This window comes from Cryptomeria japonica, chromosome 6, assembly GCF_030272615.1.
Source record: "Cryptomeria japonica chromosome 6, Sugi_1.0, whole genome shotgun sequence".
Lineage (NCBI taxonomy): Eukaryota > Viridiplantae > Streptophyta > Pinopsida > Cupressales > Cupressaceae > Cryptomeria > Cryptomeria japonica.
The window spans coordinates 378,011,471-378,031,630 of record NC_081410.1 but is presented as its reverse complement, the minus strand read 5'-3'; the positions used below and the strand labels follow the sequence as shown (position 1 = coordinate 378,031,630).

At 36.8% G+C, this 20,160-nt stretch overlaps 1 protein-coding gene across 1 annotated transcript; it reads right to left on the bottom strand.

Moving 5' to 3' along the window:
- Positions 1 to 5,106: 5,106 nt before the first annotated feature.
- On the bottom strand, positions 5,107 to 10,657 carry LOC131072208 (uncharacterized). Its single transcript, XM_058008293.2, has 2 exons — positions 10,308 to 10,657; positions 5,107 to 9,945 (listed from the first exon to the last, which is right to left on the bottom strand). The coding sequence occupies exon 2, from the start codon at positions 9,767 to 9,769 to the stop codon at positions 5,456 to 5,458; it is 4,314 nt and encodes a 1,437-aa protein (XP_057864276.2). The 5' UTR covers positions 9,770 to 9,945; positions 10,308 to 10,657; the 3' UTR covers positions 5,107 to 5,455.
- Between the last annotated feature and the right edge of the window lie 9,503 nt (positions 10,658 to 20,160).

Here is a 20,160-nt window from a genome sequence, read left to right as displayed (position 1 = left end):
GGTTTTCCAAACCACTAGTATGTGGTTCTTTGTCATCTTGTTTCTCTTGGTTTATTTCTTTTTCTTGTTTCTCCTACTCTTAATTGACTTCTTCTCCTATAGCATCATTTTCACCAATCAAGAGCCCTCCATCATATACTGAAACCTCTTCAATCTCCTTTGTTGAATCTACCTCTATCAATTTATTTCCTACAACATTATTGGAAGATGAAGAGGGTGTTTGTAGAATTGGAGATGGTCGAACACCATTCTTTCCTCTACACTAGGTCGGTCGAGAGCTAGCTGTGTATAGTATAGTAGAGAGCAGTCTGGGGCCCCTATCTATAGTAGGAGTAGGATCGGCTTGCCTAGTTTCCCTACCATGCATGGGGTATCATTTAGTCTAGTCCCCAACCCTTCTAATACTCTAGTCACCCGGAATTGGGTATAGGGCATTTGGACTTAACCATATATAGTCGAGGGCAGCTATATAGGCTAGGCTATATAGAGTTCGTTCCAATTGGCACCCCCTAAAACCTTTTTCTATATATGGGGGCGATAGATAGATCGAGGGGGACCCCGAGGTATGCTCAAAATCAAGAGGAATCGAGACAAAGGTTTTCTTAGGGGTATCTCCTTTTTTTTGGGCATTTTTCTAAGCCTGTGGCTTCTCCTTACAACCTTGATGGGAGATTTATTTGCTTTCTTAGTTGCTACAGGTTGTGTCACCTCCTTGGCTTTTCTCTTTCTAGATACAAGATTCTGAACTTTAGCTTCTTTTTACCAACAACCTTTTCCTTTCTTGCTACTGCCCTCTTACAACTTCTTGTGTTTGGGGTTATAGTTGCAACAGGGGTTTTTTCATAAACAGGGTTAGAACTATCAACATATGTACTACCTAGTCTCGAAAAATCAAGTCGAACTTCGAAAAACAGGTTCTAAATATCTTATTTTGCCTAAATCTCAGTTTGTAGCTCCATGAAATATTTGTAACAGTCTGTTTTCGACAATTTACTTCAACTATTCATTGTTTTACTCTAATTTCACAGTTATCATCCAATCTTCAACTACAAAGAGGGGGCAAACAAATAACCAATGAATCTAATTAGAATCTCAACTCTTTACTTATTTGGATTGTGGCTAGATCTATTAGGTTCGCCCCTCTTTCAATGTAGTGGTCCCTAAGGAAGGTCAGTGGTCTTACTATCCTTATTGGTGAAACCCCTAATTTCTCCACCATGTATATATATATATATATATATATATATATATATATATATATTCTTTTTTTTTTTTTAACTCTTGACATAATGGATGCAAAAACTAATACGCAATCTAATCCATAAACTGCTCTTCTGAATCTAATGGATTGTGGAAACTTAATGTCTTCAAATTACAAATTTCAACTCGCAATTGATATCCATTTGGAACGAATATCTACCGCTTTGATTGTTCTCATGGTTGCATGTACCATTACCCAATCCAAGTAAAAAGTCAATGGATTTTTACATTTTTGGGCAAATGAAAAAAACATTTTTTCACATCACCACTTTTTGACCTCCATGATCTTGCACACACTTATAATTCTCATGCACAAATAATATTTTGAGTACGAAGTCCTTGCTGGCTTACATGTTGTATTATCATTAGATATAAAATACTTTTAGATATATGGTGTCTATCAATTAATAATAAAATAAATTGCAAGATATTACAAAGCTAAATAAGATAAATTATCTAAATAACATGATTTAGCCTTATGTTTTCTAAAATTTCTTATCATCCACTAATTACACCATACAACATAACGATAATTGGAATGCAGATATAATGGCAAACACAGTTTCCCTAGGGCCCTTTCATGAAGTACTACACGAGTATCACTTTATAATACATTTTCTTTCTTCACCTACTATTTTCGATAGCTTAGACCCAAGTAGTCTACTTTGTGCTTTGTGCTTATCTAGGCTTTGATAAACTTTACTCATATTAATAATTATTAAATGATGGAAATTTTCCTAATGATGTTTCTAAAACTGCTTCCATTCATATCCAAAATATTGCAACATTTTATATTATACTTTCTAATATTCAAGTATCAAAGGTCCTATAATAATCTTACTTCATTACTTAACTAAGTTAGAAATGCCCCTTGCCCTCAAAAAAATCCTATTTAGGATCTGGAGGTGAGAATTTTGGTGGAAATCAAACAAATATCAAAACAAGAAGCCAGTGCCTAAAGACATTGCTATTTTATTGCACCAACCTAAAATGTGTTGCTATTGATTGCTCTCTAGAATGATTGAAATCTTGATTGTTGAATTAGAAGAAAATTAGAATTAATACAATCTCTTTATATACCAGCACAACATTAAATTGTTCCAGAAGTGTGCTTAATCAACTTAAGGTACAAGAGTGAAGGGGGCTAGTCAGCTAGTTTTAAATTGGCAAGAAGCAAGTTTCCAACCACAAACTTGTCCCCATGTCTCCATTGGCTTGTCTTGGAATGCAATAACGGCAAAAAACCTTAGTTGAACAGATAGGTGCAATAAACAAGTGGGTAGGACAAATGCACGAGTATGCATGTAAATGAATATGAGAAGGATTAAATATGTAGAGATATGTGTATGTAAATGGATAAAGATGCTAGAAGAATATGTCAGCTTTGCACAATATTGGATTATTTGTCATGTATGTGTATTAAAACATCATATCAAAATTTTCACTAAACTAAATAAGAAATGGCCATAGGTATGCAGTTACAATTACAAAATTTTAGTAAGACCTTCCTTTGTCAACTTGGTAATAAGTTCAGCAGCAACTTCTTTTATTCCAATTAATTAGATGGATAAGCTTTTGCTCTCAAGTAGTTAAGGGGTTCTCAGCCAGCGAGACTCAATACTAACTGCATTGCACGAGACTCAAAACTAACTGCATTGCACGACGGCACCCCTTCTCAACTACTGCACTCAGCCCCATGGACAAAGCTCTTTTTTCGCAAGAAAGGTCCCTATTGAAGAATTATTTAATCTTGAAACCATACCAAGGCTAGCAAACCTCTCCCTATAGTACTTCTCCTTTTAATTTAATGGGACTCCTTTCGACTCATTGCTCCTACCACTCACATGGATTGAATTCCCAACGTCCCTGGACTTGTCATTAAATCCGCTGCCCCAAAGATAGTAGGAACCGAAACATGCAGAGATAAACAAAACGAGCGATGAACTTAGGGTGCATCTGGCACCCTAATACCTCAACTAGTTTTGAGAAGATCAACATTGAATATTACAATTGATCTGGTCTGCTGGTTAGTACAGACCCTATAATTGCAAAGTCGGAAATGTAGCCAAAGCAAAACTTTCTTTCCCTTTCATTTACATGGAAAATGTAGCCAAACCAAAATTTTAAATGTAGCTGCAAATGGACATATAGATGTTACTAATTTCTATCTTATTCGTTGCTATATTTATGGAAGCCCAAAACCTCTAGCTCCCCTCTGTCTTTTTTGTTTGTTTTCTGCAGCACAATGATACAGCTCTCCAAGGACCCAGATATAAGAAGTGTCATTTTTCTAGTATCCTGTAGAGTACTCATACAACGCACCATCTTTCTAGTACACTGTAGAGTACTCCTACAACGTACCATCTTTCTAGTATCTTCTAGACTACTCGTACAATTTACCATACCCACCTTCTCAAGGACATCAAACCCCAGAAGGGATTTTTCAGGGCATGAACCTTGCAAACACCCATGACAGAAATGAAAGATAAGTTATTCAAAATAAATTATCATGACAACACATATGCCCACGTATACTGATCATGGTAAGGATGTGTAGGACTTCATTAGTGAAGATACTTGCCTCATTTAAAAACTCACTGCGGTTTGATTATTGCTGTACGCCTTGAGGTCCAGACATACCGAACCCTGGAACAAATCCAGGGCAGACTTCAACAAAAAAATTTCATGGAAGTTATCCCTCTGACCTTGTCAGCTTGGAGTGAGTTTTCATATGAAAAAGCTACCACTCACACCTTATCAGAAGGATGTGACATGGACGCCTGTGGATTAATTTCTCCCCTATAAATAAAAGGAAGTAACAATATATGTATAGCAGTTATCCAGAGGAGATAAAAAAAATATATAGATGGTCAGTGCAATAAGACCAAAAATATTAATAACAAGGTCGGTTAAAGAATACATAACAGACGAATAGCCCAATTATGTTCAGTTCCTGAATTAAATTGTTCTTTCCTTCCATGAACCTTGTTATTCTCCACTCTGCAGATTACCTCTTATATCCTGTCGTGTGCAATGCACTCAAGTTTGACTTTTTAAATGTACTTTAATTGCATGTCATATTTAACCAAAAATATAGATAATAGGTTTATCTAAAATCTACTTGTAGATAGACAGCCGCTGTTTCCTATCACAGATGAAGATTATTAAAAAAAAAGATGCAAGAAATGATTTTAAATGAAAAAAATTCAATTATTGCAATGCAAAGAGTCAAAGACCAACTGCACTTCAAGAATCAATAGGGAAAGTATAAGTGCAAGACCATAAGGAGCCATACCAAATATATAAGTACTGTAACAATATTGAATACATTTGGATAAGTCATACCTACTTAAGCAAGGAATAATAATCTAGATTCTATACATTAAAGGCTGATCAAATATTCCGACACCCCCAATGGCAGATGACAGCTATTAAGCATCCCTTCCTCCATATAGGTTTACAATATATATAGGGCAATGTAATCAAATGTCAATACTCTGTTCTGTCTGATATGATTCCAACCGATAAACTCTTTGTAGAAACCTGCAAACTTATCCTGAAGGATGTTTTCCAATGAAAGAAGCTGCGATTGGCCTGTTATTATAAAAGAATTTCTCAAATAGTCCAAATCATCTTTTAAAGGAAGCTTAGATAGGATAGAAAAATTCTAATTTGTAATTTTCTGGTATTTAAAGAATCCTTGACCTAATACTTCCCTTGTGAGATTTGTTTTCATTTAAAAAGGGAATTACTAATGCTGACAATCCTGCCCTAATCACACACGCAGTAACTCAAATCTATTTTATCAAAGGGAGCAGAAATGCAAGTCATTATGAAAGACAGACAGAAAGGATATCATATGTTCAAATTGGAATTAGAAAAAGAAAAAATAATCAGAGCATGCTCACATGGATGAAGTTTGAAATCTTCCAGCTATCGTCCAGACTCCAGATTGTAATCAATCTCTAATATGATTACTCACTACCAACATAATACATCATTTGTAGCAGTCTAGTAAAGTTGCCCAAAAAAAAGAGGCATATGCGTTCTATAGACAAAAATCAGAGACTAAATTCAAGATATTTGGCATACCTCTATCAATTCTCCACTGATAACAGATCTACATATACAAACAACAAAAATACACTAATCGATTCTTATGATCTTGAAATTGTCTGTTACTATTCAAATGCTCCTAGGGAGGAGAGGCAACAAGTGCACTGACTTTTTGTAGGAGAGACATCATTTCATCCATTATGTCTCGTTTGGAGTCTGGTGTCATGTTGTCTGATGTTGCAGTGACTGATGTTGATGTACAATCTGTGCGAGAAAGCATAGAAGTCAGCATTTCCAAATTCTGTTGAATCAGCAAAAGTTGAGGTTCCCCAGATGTGTTTGGTCTACATGTGCTCAGTCTCTCTGTAGATAGCATGAGTGAATCTGAGGGCTGCGGTATGGTAGCTTGACGCCCATCTGCATCTCTTAATGTATCCTTCGATGAAGGGCATTGTGCACCATCCTGTTGAATACTTCTCTGTTCCCCATGATCTTTCTTCTCAATTGCATCTGCCCGTGTTCCAGAGGAAAAATATCTAAGCCTAAAGCTAACTCTTCCAGATCCAAAAACTTTATTTTCTGATACAAAGTTGAATGCTGCTTCTGCAGCAGATGATGTTTTATATACAACCTGAGCACAGCCAGAACGTCTAAATACCTTAGTTTCAGATATCTCTAGAGGGCCAAAACGGGCAAATTTTGCTTTCAATTCTATTTCTGAAGGCAATGCAAAGCCCTTGGGAAATCTCATAAAAAGAGCTGCAGGTTTTTGGTCAGAATTATTGCCAGTGGAACAACCAGTCAAAGATCCCACAGATAACCTCCTTGAATAGCGTTTCCCATAGCGATCACCTGTCTTATCTTGGGGTTCATTTTTTAAACCCTTGCTTGACCATGGTGGGCTAGGTAATCTGACAGTGCGCTTTGTCCTCTTTCGAGAACCTTTAATAGAAAAATCAGCTTTTCTGTTCAACTTTGCCTGCCCCACACGACTCGTTGACCTCAAAGATGATTTTTTGTCAGTCCAATTTACATCTTTGGAATCTGCAGTACAAGAGGAACCAGGAAATTTGCTGGAAGATTTAAGAGGCTTTTGTTCATTGGATTCATTCACAGAATTAAGCACAGAAGCCTTGGCCACATCTGAGTTTGTAGAACTTTTCTCGAATACAGCATTTCTAAACTGCAAGAAAGAATTTATTAAACCGGAAGGCATCTTTTTCTTCTTTACCCAAAATAAAGGATCCCGAGCAACTATTAAAAGTTTAGACAACAGTTCATGTGTAGAAGTACTCTCTTCCATGGTGCTGGTAGTTCCTTTTTGAGTGGACCATGAACTACTAATATTCATATTGGCTTTCTTAGGTGACTTGCTATCATGTTCAAAATGTTTCTGGCCATTTGCTGCACTGCTGCTCTTTGAATCTGTAGGAATGGATGCCACGTCACTTGCAACATTTCTAATGGATTCTCCAGACTTAAAAGACTTGAAAGTCCTTTTTACACCTGGACCAAATCCAGGAGATATAGAGTTAAATTCTTTGTTTGCTTTTAGGTCCTTAGAATCATTATTTAAAATGTGTGAGACCAATAATTTAGCTTTATCGATCATGATGCTTGTCATTTTTGCATCTTCTCCTGACTTTGTTGAAGTCGGGTCACTTTCCTGGCATTTCTGACGGTTTGCTCGAATTCCTTTTGAAAACTTCACATAAGAACCTGCACCTGCAAAGTCGAGCAGTTTTTCATCGCAGTCATTTATGTCCTCTTCTGCTTCTTCCTTTGATGGTTCATGCTCTGCAATCAAGTCTTTGAGCTTTCTTTTTTTAATCCTTCCTGCAATTTCAAGTAGTGTTAAATCATCAGCATTCAAGTCATCTTCTGCTTCATGTGATGGTTCACATTCTGCAATCAAATCATTAATTTTCCTCTTTTTTGTCCTCCTTGGATGTTTTTCCTCTGCTTTGCGCTTATGCTTCCCTGAAGAGATATGACGAGTTTGTGAAGAGGGACCTAACCCTGCAGAACCTTGCTTTTCTATGGAAACCATTTGATTATCTGAAGTCCCCAATGAAATCTTACCAGAAAACACAAGCCCTTTAAAAGTAAGGAATGCAGATGCTTGAGCGCAAGCTACAGTGATTTCCAGGTCACGTTCCATATGAGGAAATCTAGCAAAAGCTTGGATAGCAGAGAGAAACTTTAAGGGATCAAATGTATTGGCAGCCTGCAAAATGTCTTTATGATCATTGACAACTGCACCTTGGCGTATTCCAAAATTATCCATTGCTTTGGTCTCAAGTATGTGACGAGTTTCTTCAACCTGACAAGAACAAGTTAAACCCAATTCCACCCGCCTAGCAAGTTCATCCAATGCATTCATTACTGCATTTTGAAATGCCTTGGCAGTCGTCTGTTTTGCCATCTCAGAGAAATTAGATTGAAAAGGCATCAATTGAGATTCATCACACACATTAAAGGTGGCATCACCAAAAAATGCCACTAACAAGCGGTCCTTTCGAAACCTTTGGAAAAGTTTGCTGGCACTTTCTGATGCATCTGAGGGATCAAAAATCTGCCCAGGCCACCAGGGATGACTCCGGACTTTGCCCCAGACCAAGTCCCCAACAGAAAATTTGTGTTCTGGAAGACAATAACGAAGACTAATCTTGTCACTATTTGATTTTTCAGCAGAGGACCTTTTGTGGCGAAATTTTCTGGTATGCTGTGATGAAGGTGAAATCGACAACCGACTCTGCATATTCTTCTCCTCTTCTTCAAGCAGTTCAAGGAACTTCCTAGTACCGGCAGAAGTAGCTTCAAACGCCTTTGTTTTGAAGTTGTGATTGGACGCAGCTGCATCTGTCAATTGTTTCTGTAATTTGGCATGCTCAATAGTGTTAGGATCCATATCTGCTTTCCTAGATACAGATGCCTCAGAATTTGTAAATTCTATATTTTCAGTCTCAGAAATGAAACCAACAGCAGGCATAGATCTTTCACATTTTCTCCCTTTGGTTTGTATCAGGTCCCTTAATGGAATGTCTTCTTCATCCTGAACAATCTTAACTTCCATATAAGTTCTTTTGTCTGCAAAAGAGGTCAAAACTTTATCTCTTAACTGCATTGTTGCATCTAAACTTGTCGCAGAAAACACATCTACTAAAGGTTCTTCATTGTGATCAGCCTGTAGATTCCCTTTAACATGCTCTTCCTTTTTTGCATCCTCTGATAGACGAAATGCATCTAAACAGTGTCCCTTTGGTAGATCTTCAAGTGAACTTGAATTTTCCACTACTGGGTCATCACGCTTGCAAGTCTCATCTTCTCTTACCAGTGGATTTGAGATGTCATTGGGAATTTCGTTTACGTCGAACACTGCATCTCCACTGCTCTTTTCTGCTCGTTCATTGGCTGAATGTACAATATGAGGTGCCACAACTAAACTGTCTGCTACTGAATGGTGTTCTTTTGCAGAAGTAACATCATCACAGTGTTGCTCCACAGAAGCCTTGGGGGCATTTATAGTACATCCATCTCCAAGTCCAACTCGACTATAGTCTCCGTCTCGAACTTCTGACTTGGTTTCCATATCTTCAACTCCTGTTCTAGCTTGTTCTTCAATGCCTTGTCCATCACTATAGTCATGTACATCTCTCTCCCCCAACCCAACAGCAACTGATTCTGCAAAAAAATTGAGACCACTCACCTCCCCAGTGACTGAAACCCCCTCCTGAAGTAGCGTTATTTCTTCCGGTGCATCAGACCCTCTGGCACTTTTTTGCAGAAAATTGTTTTCCGGATGTTCCAAAGATGGGACATCTTCAGATTCATCTTCCTCATTTTTCCTGTTTGATCCATTAACCAACATATGACCATCTTGAACTGTGGTCACCTCTATTTCTGTTTCCTCCTGGACTACCAACTTCTGAATCTCAGCATCTGCGTTTACTGATTCATTGGGTATAGCATAGCCTTCCCTGCTTGCATTTCCAATCAGAGCATCATCTTGTATATTGTTGTCGTTAACTGCATAACAGGACTGTGGCAATGTGTCACTAACGTAAAGATTACCTCCCAATTCTAGCCCTTGAGTATTCACTGTCATGTTTAAGCACAAATTCAAAACATCATTAAGACCTTCTGCCATCTCTTGCTCCTGGAATCGGTCTCCCTCCCTGCTAACATTTCCTCCATCACTAACAGAACTATCATCTTTGATACCTGAAACCAAGCCTTCCTTTGAGACGTCTGCCTCCGTATCGCCCTGCTCCATCTTAACCTCTAATTCTGAACCGATGGAACACCTTGCATCAATAGTTTCATTTCCATCACTCTCGTTGTTCTCTGCAACTTCACCGACTCGCTCAGCAGAGAACTTCGGCAACCCATCCTGTTCTTCAAAAACTTTCTCACTCTCACTGCAAACTGGATCACCACTCATCTCCTCCATGGTATAAAATCACGTACAGGCGCACCCTTCCTTCCAAACTTTTACTGTCTAACCCACGCTCCTACCCGATATCATTATCCAAACCCTTCACAAGACTTCCTCGAGCATGGAAACAAGATCTTCTACTCTGAAAGCCCTTTTCCTCTTTCAATTACTTAAAATTCCGAGACTCGAACCTGAGCCACTCGAGAAGCCATCCATCAAAAAAACAAGTAACAACACAGTTGTTTCCATACAAATTTGCGAAAATAACTTACCCAAAAAAGACACAAAGATTTAACAACACTCTTCGTAATTAAAAAACCACACCAAAAAACTTTAAAAAAATGAAATTAAAAACCAAAGTACCCTTCTCTGCAAATCCTTTCCCTTCCTCATCTTGTAACCCTACCTCAGAATCTTAAGAACTAATCTCCCCTACCTCAATGATGAAGTCGGCAAAACAGGGAGGAAAGAGAGCAAGAAACCCTAAGACCCTAAGTTGTAACCCTCGGGGAAGCCAGAGACCCCATAAAAACAAAAACAAAAACACACATACCTGTGTAAGCGAGCGGCCATATTTCTCCCTCGTCAGATCGAAGCGAAGAGCGAAAATGATGGGATCCAAACATTTGCTGGGCATACCTACAAGTGCGTTCCAAATACTTATGTTTTTCAACTTCCCGCTATGGCGGAGGCGGAAGCCCTTGACCAAGACACAAGTGTTCCGCCAATGCCCCCCAATCAAACGGAATTTCCTCACACTTTACCGAATGTCATCGGGAACCCAAAGCAAATCTTCTTCTGTGTTCCGCTTAACAAACGGGGAGAACACGTGGCTTCCTCCTTCTATGTTTTTACTCTTTCGCTCAGATAAGACGGCATTTATTAACGTTAGCTGCTTCCCGGGGTGGGGCATATCCCATCGCAAGGGCGGTGCTGCGTAATGCCTTACCCTAATGTTATCAATTAGGAAGTGGCTAAACTATACACACCAAACGGTAATGTTGTAGAGTTTTCAAAAATCGTAAAATACAACAGATTTCTGTGAAAATTTTCAGGAGTTAAATCTTCATGCGCTGCATCTCATTGTCATTAAATCTCAAAAAATCTGATAGAAAGACATTATATTTTGCAGATCTGAAAATAAAATTTGGAGTGTCATTTTGTTAAAAATAAAATTTGGAGTGTCATTTTGTATGGAGATTAGCCTCTTCTAATTATAACTCCACCAAACAAGGAACATTTTCTAAAATCTTAGATACCTAGAGGGCTCCATTTTACACATATTTATTAATTGCTCTTATAGTACTCTTTTGATTGTAATCAATTTAAACAGCTTTTATAATTTTATTTTTTAATTATAGATAGGTTAGTCGAATTGTGAAAGCTTAGCTTTTTTAGAGTATGAGCCTTCTTTGTAATCTTTAAGACAATGTCTAATGGAGCACGCCCTACTTGTTGCATTTAAACTGGGAGTCAAACCCATGATTCGGGTTGCCTAAAGCAACAACTAAGATCAAGTGAGCTAACACAAGGAGCCTTAATTTTATAGTTTTTGCTTCCTTGACTCATTATTATTGTGACGGTGAATCACAAAAGTGTGATCTAAAATATTGATGCCAAAAAATTTACACTATAAAATCCAGAAATTACAATGTTCAATAATATGGATTGTGGAAGTTTGATGTCTTCAATGTGAAAAAAGTTGTTTGTTTTAATAGATCAATCAAAGCATAATGAAGTTTCAATAATAGTTTGTAGTATTCATATTGGAATTAAAAAGTCAAAAAGAATTATTAATATTTAATTTCTTGTTGAATAATGAAAAGACAATGTTGTCTTAGTGTAGAAATATTTTGTATTATGTGAATGTACTTACAAAGTGTCGTAGTTTTTACAAATTTAATGTGGTTTAAATGCTTGTATATTGTCTTTTGTAATGAACTTTGCAACTCATCTAATATAAACACTTTTGGTACTTGCTTTCATTTATTTCAATTGATGTCAACAATGTACTTAATATCCCCTCCCAATGTACTCAACATCCCCTCCCAATTACTATGTATATGAATATAAAATACAATCAAGGTTGATGTGTGTCAACAAATTTAGTATTAAATATTTACATATAACTACAATGATTTTGTAGATTGGATATAATTATATATTGTGTAGATATTTAAAAATAAAATACATTAATTGTAATATACATCCTTTTAGATATTAAGTGTACTACTACAATACATCTCCAAGGTCCCTAATCTTATTTTATCATTCTTGATTATCATGTGGCGAGGCCTTGTTAAATTTGTCATCATAAGCAACTATGTAAAGGATTTTTTTAACTTGTTTTTCAAGAGCATAAAAATGTGAGTTTCTTTTTTATCGTCACATAAATTGGTTTCATTATAATCAATAAGCCTACAATAGAAAGCTTGTGTATTCTACTAACTCAAGATTTTTCTTCCACATTTATGCAAGCTACAAGATTTGTTTGTTAAAGATACCAATTTTCCACAATCCACAATGCAAGATGCAAAAAATGGCACATAATTGAATCCAGAAACAATAACAAGAAGATTTGTTTGTGTTTATATAATAGTTCTCACATGTTTTTTCTTATTGTAGCCATATATTGAATAGTGTTGACAAGATAGAGAAAGATGAAAGCATACACACAAAAAAAAAAAAAAAAAATCTCAAGCCTTTAGTGAATGCTACCATAATGATGTAACACTCATGGGTATTGATTAATAGATTGAAGGAAATAATATGTTTTTATACTTTAATGATGTTAGTTATGATTACCATGTGGCTTGCAATCAACAAATGAAGCTTTTGGTGATCCTTGTTGCTACCAAACTAAGTCAAATGCTTGTCAATCAATGTTTGGGACATGTTTGATGACTTTTGTAGACGTATAAAAATGACCACTTTCCTAAGTGAATATTTAATATTCATTTTAACCTCATTCCTCTATTTAATTACATTTTGTTTAATTAAATTATTCACATTCATCTATTTGATTAAATGAATTACTCAATTTATTTAATTAAGTTCACCTAAGCCTTTCATAGCCTTTAATTATAATAAATCACTTTATTTAATTAATCCCCCTTTCTCCCCTTTTAATTAAATTGATCCTTGCAAGTAAATAAATCTAATTTATTTATTTTAATCCCCCACTTGTATTTATGCAAGTTGCATCTATTTTAGTTGAAATAAAGTAATTTATTTTAATTAAAATTACCCTCCATCCACTTGCAAAATCCTACATCTCCCACTTGCCTCTGTAAACCCCCTTCTAGATTCTTCTAATCAATTCTAATTTAGCCTAACCCATCTCCTAAATATTGTCACATCCCTAAACAAAGGGAAGTCACTTCTCAACCCCTCAAAGTCTTTGAAAACCATTAAAGGCTTTATGTCTCCAACAAGTTAACCTTGAAAGTCTTCCAAACTATTAATGGTTAACTCAACCTTATTGCATGATTAGAGACTTTCTCTCTAACTCAACCCTCATCTAACCCAAGGGTCTCATCAAACATTCATTGCTTTGACCATGGTTATTCCTTTAACCCTTGCACAAGAGTTTATCTTTTGGGTAAAAGCTTTATCCAATGGATAACCTTAACCCTTACCTCCTAAGGTAACCATGAGGTCTTCTCAAGCATTTAATGTTTCTTACATCTCCTCTCAAGCAGTCTTATGTTGACAATTGTCACCATTTCATTGGTGAGAATTGTAAACATGTATTGATAACTTTCAATCCTGGCCCTTGATAAGATTATCAAATCTTGACCCTTCATTGCCCTGCTTTTCCTATAAATAGAGCCCTCATTCCTCCATTTTGATATCCAAGTCTTTAGTATCAAACTTATAGACATTTTACTAAGCATTTAATATAAATCATTCTAATCAAGCATTTAGCCTCTCTTTGATAGAAATAATCTTCATAGCATCTTAAATAGGCATTTGCATTATCACATAATAATCATGGTAGACTGGTATAGCATGGTAGGATAGTTTTGTTACTAATCCTTTCATCTTATTATCATATCCATGCTAGTTTAAATCATGTTAGACTTAGTATCATGCATAACTGGGAATGCATCCATGTTAGATTGATCAATATCCCTCATTTTCATGATTGTCATCCCTAAGTCATTTTGCTCAGTGATCTAAGAGCAAAGGCATTGGCTTGAGGGGTCTTGTGAGATAGAGAACAATGGAACGTCCCTTGGGAAGTTGAGTTATTCAATATAACTCCATAACTTACACCAAGAGTCCCATTGGTGTGTGGACTAGTTTGAAATCACACTTTTCTGTTTCATCCCCCCACTTTTCTCGCACACATTTTTGGCGCCCACCGTGGGGCATAACTCCATTTATAACATCATTTTTAATGCAGGACTAACATTGTAGGTACGCGGAAAAGCTGAGTTAGCGTGTCGGTGCCTTTAGCACATCCAGGTTGTCTGTCAGTGCATCCTACTTACTGTTTAGTGCTTCAGACCCAAAACTTAGCGCATCTTGCAGTCCTATTAGCGCATAACTATTCCACTGGTAACTGATAAATTTTAGCGCTTTGAAGCATCAATTTAGTGCATCCAAGCAACAGCTTAGCGCATCCAGTTCGTTTGTCAGTGCATCCATTCCTTTCTGTAGCGCACTCAGGCCAAACTTTAGTGCATATGACTGATTGAACAAAAGAAATATTTTGTAACAGAGAAATACATTTTAGGCTTGTAGAAGCCCACCTTAGATTTTAACTTTTCACTAACTTCTTTTTGTTGAAGGTTTTAACCATTTCTTGTAGGTTGAAGGAGTTAGAATTAGAAATTTTAATTTTTTTTAGGCTTTTTAAAAGTTGGATAAAAAGAACACATCTTTCTGTTTGGCTTAAAATTAATTAAATATTTCTTTTGGGCTTAAAATTAATCAAATCTTTCCTTTGGGCTTAAAATTAATCAAATCTTTGCAAAGTAAAAAGAACAACAAAATACCATTTTCTTGCTTTCTTAGAGAGAAAACATTTCGTTTTGGGAAGCTATAAAAAGAATAAGACAATGTTTATTTCTTGCAAAGTTTAAAACAAACCTCACCATCCTTTGGTGTTTAAAAGGATCCATTTTTCTTTGTGCTAGTAAAAGAACCTCACTTTCAAAAGTTTAAGCAAAAAGAGGGAAATCTTTCCCCTTTCGAATTTACATTTTGTTGACCTAATATCGCAAATTTGCTTTGTTGACCAAGACTTCTTTACTTAGATAAAAAATCATTGATTTGGAGGTTAAAAGAAAAACCATGCTTTTTTGGAGCAACATCTCCAAATAGACTTTAGCAAATCACTGAATTGAAAGGATAAAAAGAACTTGATTGCTTCGTCTCAAAAGTGGAAGGTATATGCTCTCCCCTTAACTAGGTGACCAAAAAGTCAAACCACTCTTATGTTTTTTGTATTTCAAGTACTTAAAACCTTTAGCAGGTTTGCCCTCCCGAGTTACTCTTAGAGTGCCATTTAAATGGTTGGTGAGAGAGGAACAAACTAAGTGGGAAATGACTTTATCGCTAAGCGTTCCAACCCACTATAATCAAAAGTGGAGGATGACGAAAGTCCCTTCAATGGTTTTGCTCAGCGATTAACCTTCCCCCGGTATCTTTACAATACGTAAAGTCTTTGTTCTAAAGGTTGGGAAGCCTCCCAAGGGAGTTTATCATTGAAGACCGAACGAAAGCCTGATTAAAAACTTTAGCAATAGAAACCTTTAGCCGAGTCAGTATCCAAACATCCTCAATATCATAGTGCAAGGGCGGGGAAGAATCTGCCCCCAAGATTACTCACCATATATCTCCGAATATAACTACCCAATTGTGAAGCAATTCACTTTGGGTTAATTTCTGGCAAAAAGCAAAAAAACGAGCACCCCCTAAGGGGTGACATGATTGTTTGAGCTGATGGAGTATCGAGACTAGTGGACTATGATATTGTTGATGACCCTTGAATAAAGAGTCTGTCTGATTTGTATTCTTTGTATCCAAACTTCTGAAAACATTGGGGATTTGAACACATCCTCGTAGAACATACACTATCTGTTTAGCATAGGCAAAATTGGTTGTCTTTTTAATGTTGCGTTTTCAGTTTATATTCTCAGAAAATCATCCATCAAAAATCAAACAAGTGTTAAAAATTACCAAAAGACCCAAAACAGAGCAATCACGATAGTTTAGCGCATAAGAACAACTTCTTAGCGCATTGGGAGCATTGTCTAGCACGTACCAACCCAACTTTTGCGCTTTTATCCACCAAGTTAGCGCATAACACTTTTTCTCCTGATAAACATTTCGCTAGCTTTGGGAGACCATATTAGCGCTTTCAAGCATCAGTCTAGCGCATTGGGGGCAAACCTTAGCACTTTGAGTCAAAATTTTAGCGCATAGTCAGGACATAATAACACTTGATCATCCCTATCAAAATAAATTTGAAAACTTTGAGTTAGCGCGTAGCACAGGCAGCTTAGCGCATAGGTGGCTTCAAATAGCGCATCTAGATCACATAGTAGCGCATCCAGTCTGTGTCCTAGCACATAGGTAAAACTTAGAAAAATAGAGTAAACTGAGCAGTTTTGAAAAAATTTATCGTCAGTCTTGAATACCCTTTTGGATCCTCAGTCGAACTCGCCAATCAAAACTTGAACTAGAACATTAGAGAAAATATTCCAAACAATCCAGCAAGCATCCTTAGAATAACAATTATCGAATCCAAAACTAGCTAGAGATAAAACTTTCTCCAATCAAAATCAGGTAACACCATCACATTGATCAAAAGGTCCGCCATCTAAATAGATTCCATCAACCAAACATACATAGTTTAAACTTAAGTCGTCAAATCAAGTCTCCATATCAGGAAACTCTTATCCATATCATTTGACGCACTTTGTCGTAGAGGCGAATCTAAACCTCTACTCGATAAAAGTAGGCTTAAGTTTTCAAACGAAGTACCCTAATCCAAACAAATCAAAGGAAACCATTGATCACTCATGTATGACCACTCCTCATATTTTGAGAAGAAAAAGTCTTCATCACAACACTAAGTTGAAGAAACGACAACCTAGTTCCAAAACACTTGTCAAACAAAACAAATTTCTCTACATAAATCGTCAACTCTTCAAATCACATCACACCTTTCTCCATCATATGTGATTGTATCTTCAAGACAAGTCAAACAAATTTGATGAAGAACCATTGAAAAGTAGAGCCTTTTGCCAAAAATCAGCATTCAGTCAACGCTTGAATCATGGAGGAAAGATCAACCCTGCTTTCTTCCTAGAAGTTTGCATCACTTATAACATAGCTCGATTTGAACCACCAACCCTCGAACAATAAGAAGAAGAGGAGTTTGTCCTCTTTGTCATGAAAAGTTTCTACTAGATGCCCGGTGTAACTCGCTCTCAATGAAACAAGCAAAGCGAACCACAACCAGAGTCTAGTATGGGTCGAAGATTATCAAACCCGTTCGATTATATTGATCTAGGGGAAATAGAAATCATTGAGGAGCTCCTTCAAGAATGTCAAGGAAACCCCTCATTCCAAAAACTTATGGAAAGACTCATAGAAGCTGACAAAGAAAAATATATGCTCATGCTAACAAGCAAAGGAGTTAGACTTCCTAAAGATTTCGATACTGAAATCTTTAGGACAAGGTCTCAAATTTACACTTATCAAGAACAATAGAGAGAAGAGGAAACACGTGACCCTGAAAACATACCTGAACAACATAACATACCAGAACACACCCATGCCTAAACTAGGGATAACGAAAGAGAAGAACCTTTTCCTCGCCAAACAAATGCACCCATGGTTACTCTTACACAACAAATTCAAATGCTGCAAAGACAAATGTAGGACATGCAACAGGGGACCACAGGACGATATTCCTTAAATGAAATTTGTCCTTACCCCTTTGATAGGAGATTAAACATGATACCTTTTCCCCTGAATTCAGATTTACCCAAATATGATAAGTATGATGGTAAGAGTGTTCCCTGCGATCATGTTTGGGAGTTTTGTACCATGAACCTTGAATTTGCTCACGATGAGACTTATTTGATGAGGCTATTCCCAAGAAGTTTGGGAGGAAAAACAATGGAGTGGTTGTCTAAACTTACACCTCCCATCAGATCCTTTGATGAGTTGGTCAATAAATTTATCACACAATACTCCTACAATATTCAACACACAATCACCATGCTGGATGTATGTAATACCAAACAGAAAAATAATGAAACATTCATGGTGTTTCTTCAACGTTGGAGACGTATGGTTTCAAGATATCCTCGAGATGTGCCTGAAAAGGAAAAGATGGAAATTTTCATCGATAATATAAATAGTGAGATGAGTTATATACTCAAGCTCCAATGCATACCATTTTTTGCCAAGTTAATCGAAAATGGAATCCAAGTAGAGGAAGCATGCATAAAAAAAGGGACATTAAAGTTCTTCAAAGAAGGAACTAATTCATCCAACTCTCACTTTAACAACCAGAACAACAACAACAACACCTTTGACAAATCTAGATTCTGGACCAGAAACAAAAATGATGTTAATGAGGGAGGAACTGATGCTAATGATATAAAGTCCAAACAACCAGTATTGGCTTTATCAGGTAATCCTCAGGCTACCAAGAATCAAAAGGGTGTTAACCAAGGCACTAACACTTATCCACCAAATACCAATTAGGGACCTTCAAATGCAAACACCAACAACAATACCCAAGGCAACAACACAAATTGAGGAACTAATCTAAATCCCAGGGGTAACACCAATAATTTCTCAAATAGACGCATTTACACACCCTTGGGGAAATCCTTAGAATCAACATTCCGTGAACTCATGGCAAACAAGATTATCACATTGCCAGCCATAAATAATTTCGAACCCTAGATCAAACCACCTTGGTGGAATGATTCGCATTTCTGTGATTTTCATCGAAACAAAGGACATCACACAAATGATTGCATGAGGCTTAAAAACCTTGTTCAAGATATGATCGATAGAGGTGATTTAACGGTTGATGGTCTCAAAATGAATGGTGATCATGACGCCTTTAAAAATCCTCTTCCAAATTACAACAAGGAAGGAGCTTCATCATCAAACGATACACAGGGAGCTTGCATAAATCATCTCTACAACAACACTATTAATCACATATCTACAGAGGATAACTAGATAAACATCATAAGGATCAAAGACAAACAAGACCATACATCAATCAATGTGACAAATCGAACTCAAAAATATGTCTTGAAAGGGCATACATCAACATCAACCACTATCCCCAAGACTCAATATGATTTGGTAAGTCAACTGCAGAGAACTCTTGCTCAGATATCCATACTCAAGTTGCTCAAACTCTCACCAAAACATAAGGATATATTGGAACAAGTGCTAGTTGAAACTAATGTACCTCAAGATCTAGATATTGACAAATTTCAAGTCATGGTGGCTCACATGACAGGGCCTCATAATCTCACCTTTTCCGAACATGATAATATCTCTTTGAGTCATCCACATAATACTCCCCTTCATATTGAAGTCTTAGTCTACAAACATCAAGTTAAAAGAGTTTTAAGAGTTGGCCTCAATATCTGTACCTTAAAACTTATCCATGCATTAGGCTTCTTTGAGCAGTCTATTGATCCACACAAAAAGATCACCATCAAGGCATATGATGACGAAGAGCAATCATCCAAGGGAACAATGATACTACCTATTCAGGTAGGACCGATACAAAGAGACACTATGTGCCAAGTCTTAGACATAGACCTAACATACAATATTTTATTGGGTCGTCCTTGGATACATGAAATGCAAGCAGTACCATCAACTTACCATCAGCGTGTCAAATTCCCATATAATGGACAGGAGATTTCCATCTCTACTAATAATAACCCCTTTCAACATTGCAATGCTATGGGGGTAGCCCAAGACAGCTTGGTTCCACATAACAGGGAAGCTCAAACTTCCTCAACATTAGATCATCATCAAGAAAAGCTCAAATCTTTATCCATGAATTTCAAACAAAAGATGAAAATCAAAGAGCAAGGCATGGGAGAATACTCTTTCGATCCCATGTGTCTAACCAAATTACCAGCATCACCAAAATCTCATGGACAACCTTTTGCATCGACACATCAAGCAACACAACCCATCACCAAATTTGAAGGCAAGTTTATTCAATTAGGTACACTAGCACATGAATCAGAAGAAAAAGACATCCTTAGCTGGCTATACAAAGATGAGGGAGAAGACAAAGCTGCTACTATGGAGGTATCCATACCAACACAACATTATGGAAAAGGATTCCTGATCATGGAACAGATGGGATACAAGGGCAAAGGACCTATAGGAAA

Coding starts and splice junctions, on each gene's coding strand:
- LOC131072208 (XM_058008293.2), bottom strand. CDS start 9,769: ATGGAGGAGATGAGTGGTGATCCAGTTTGCAGTGAGAGTGAGAAAGTT.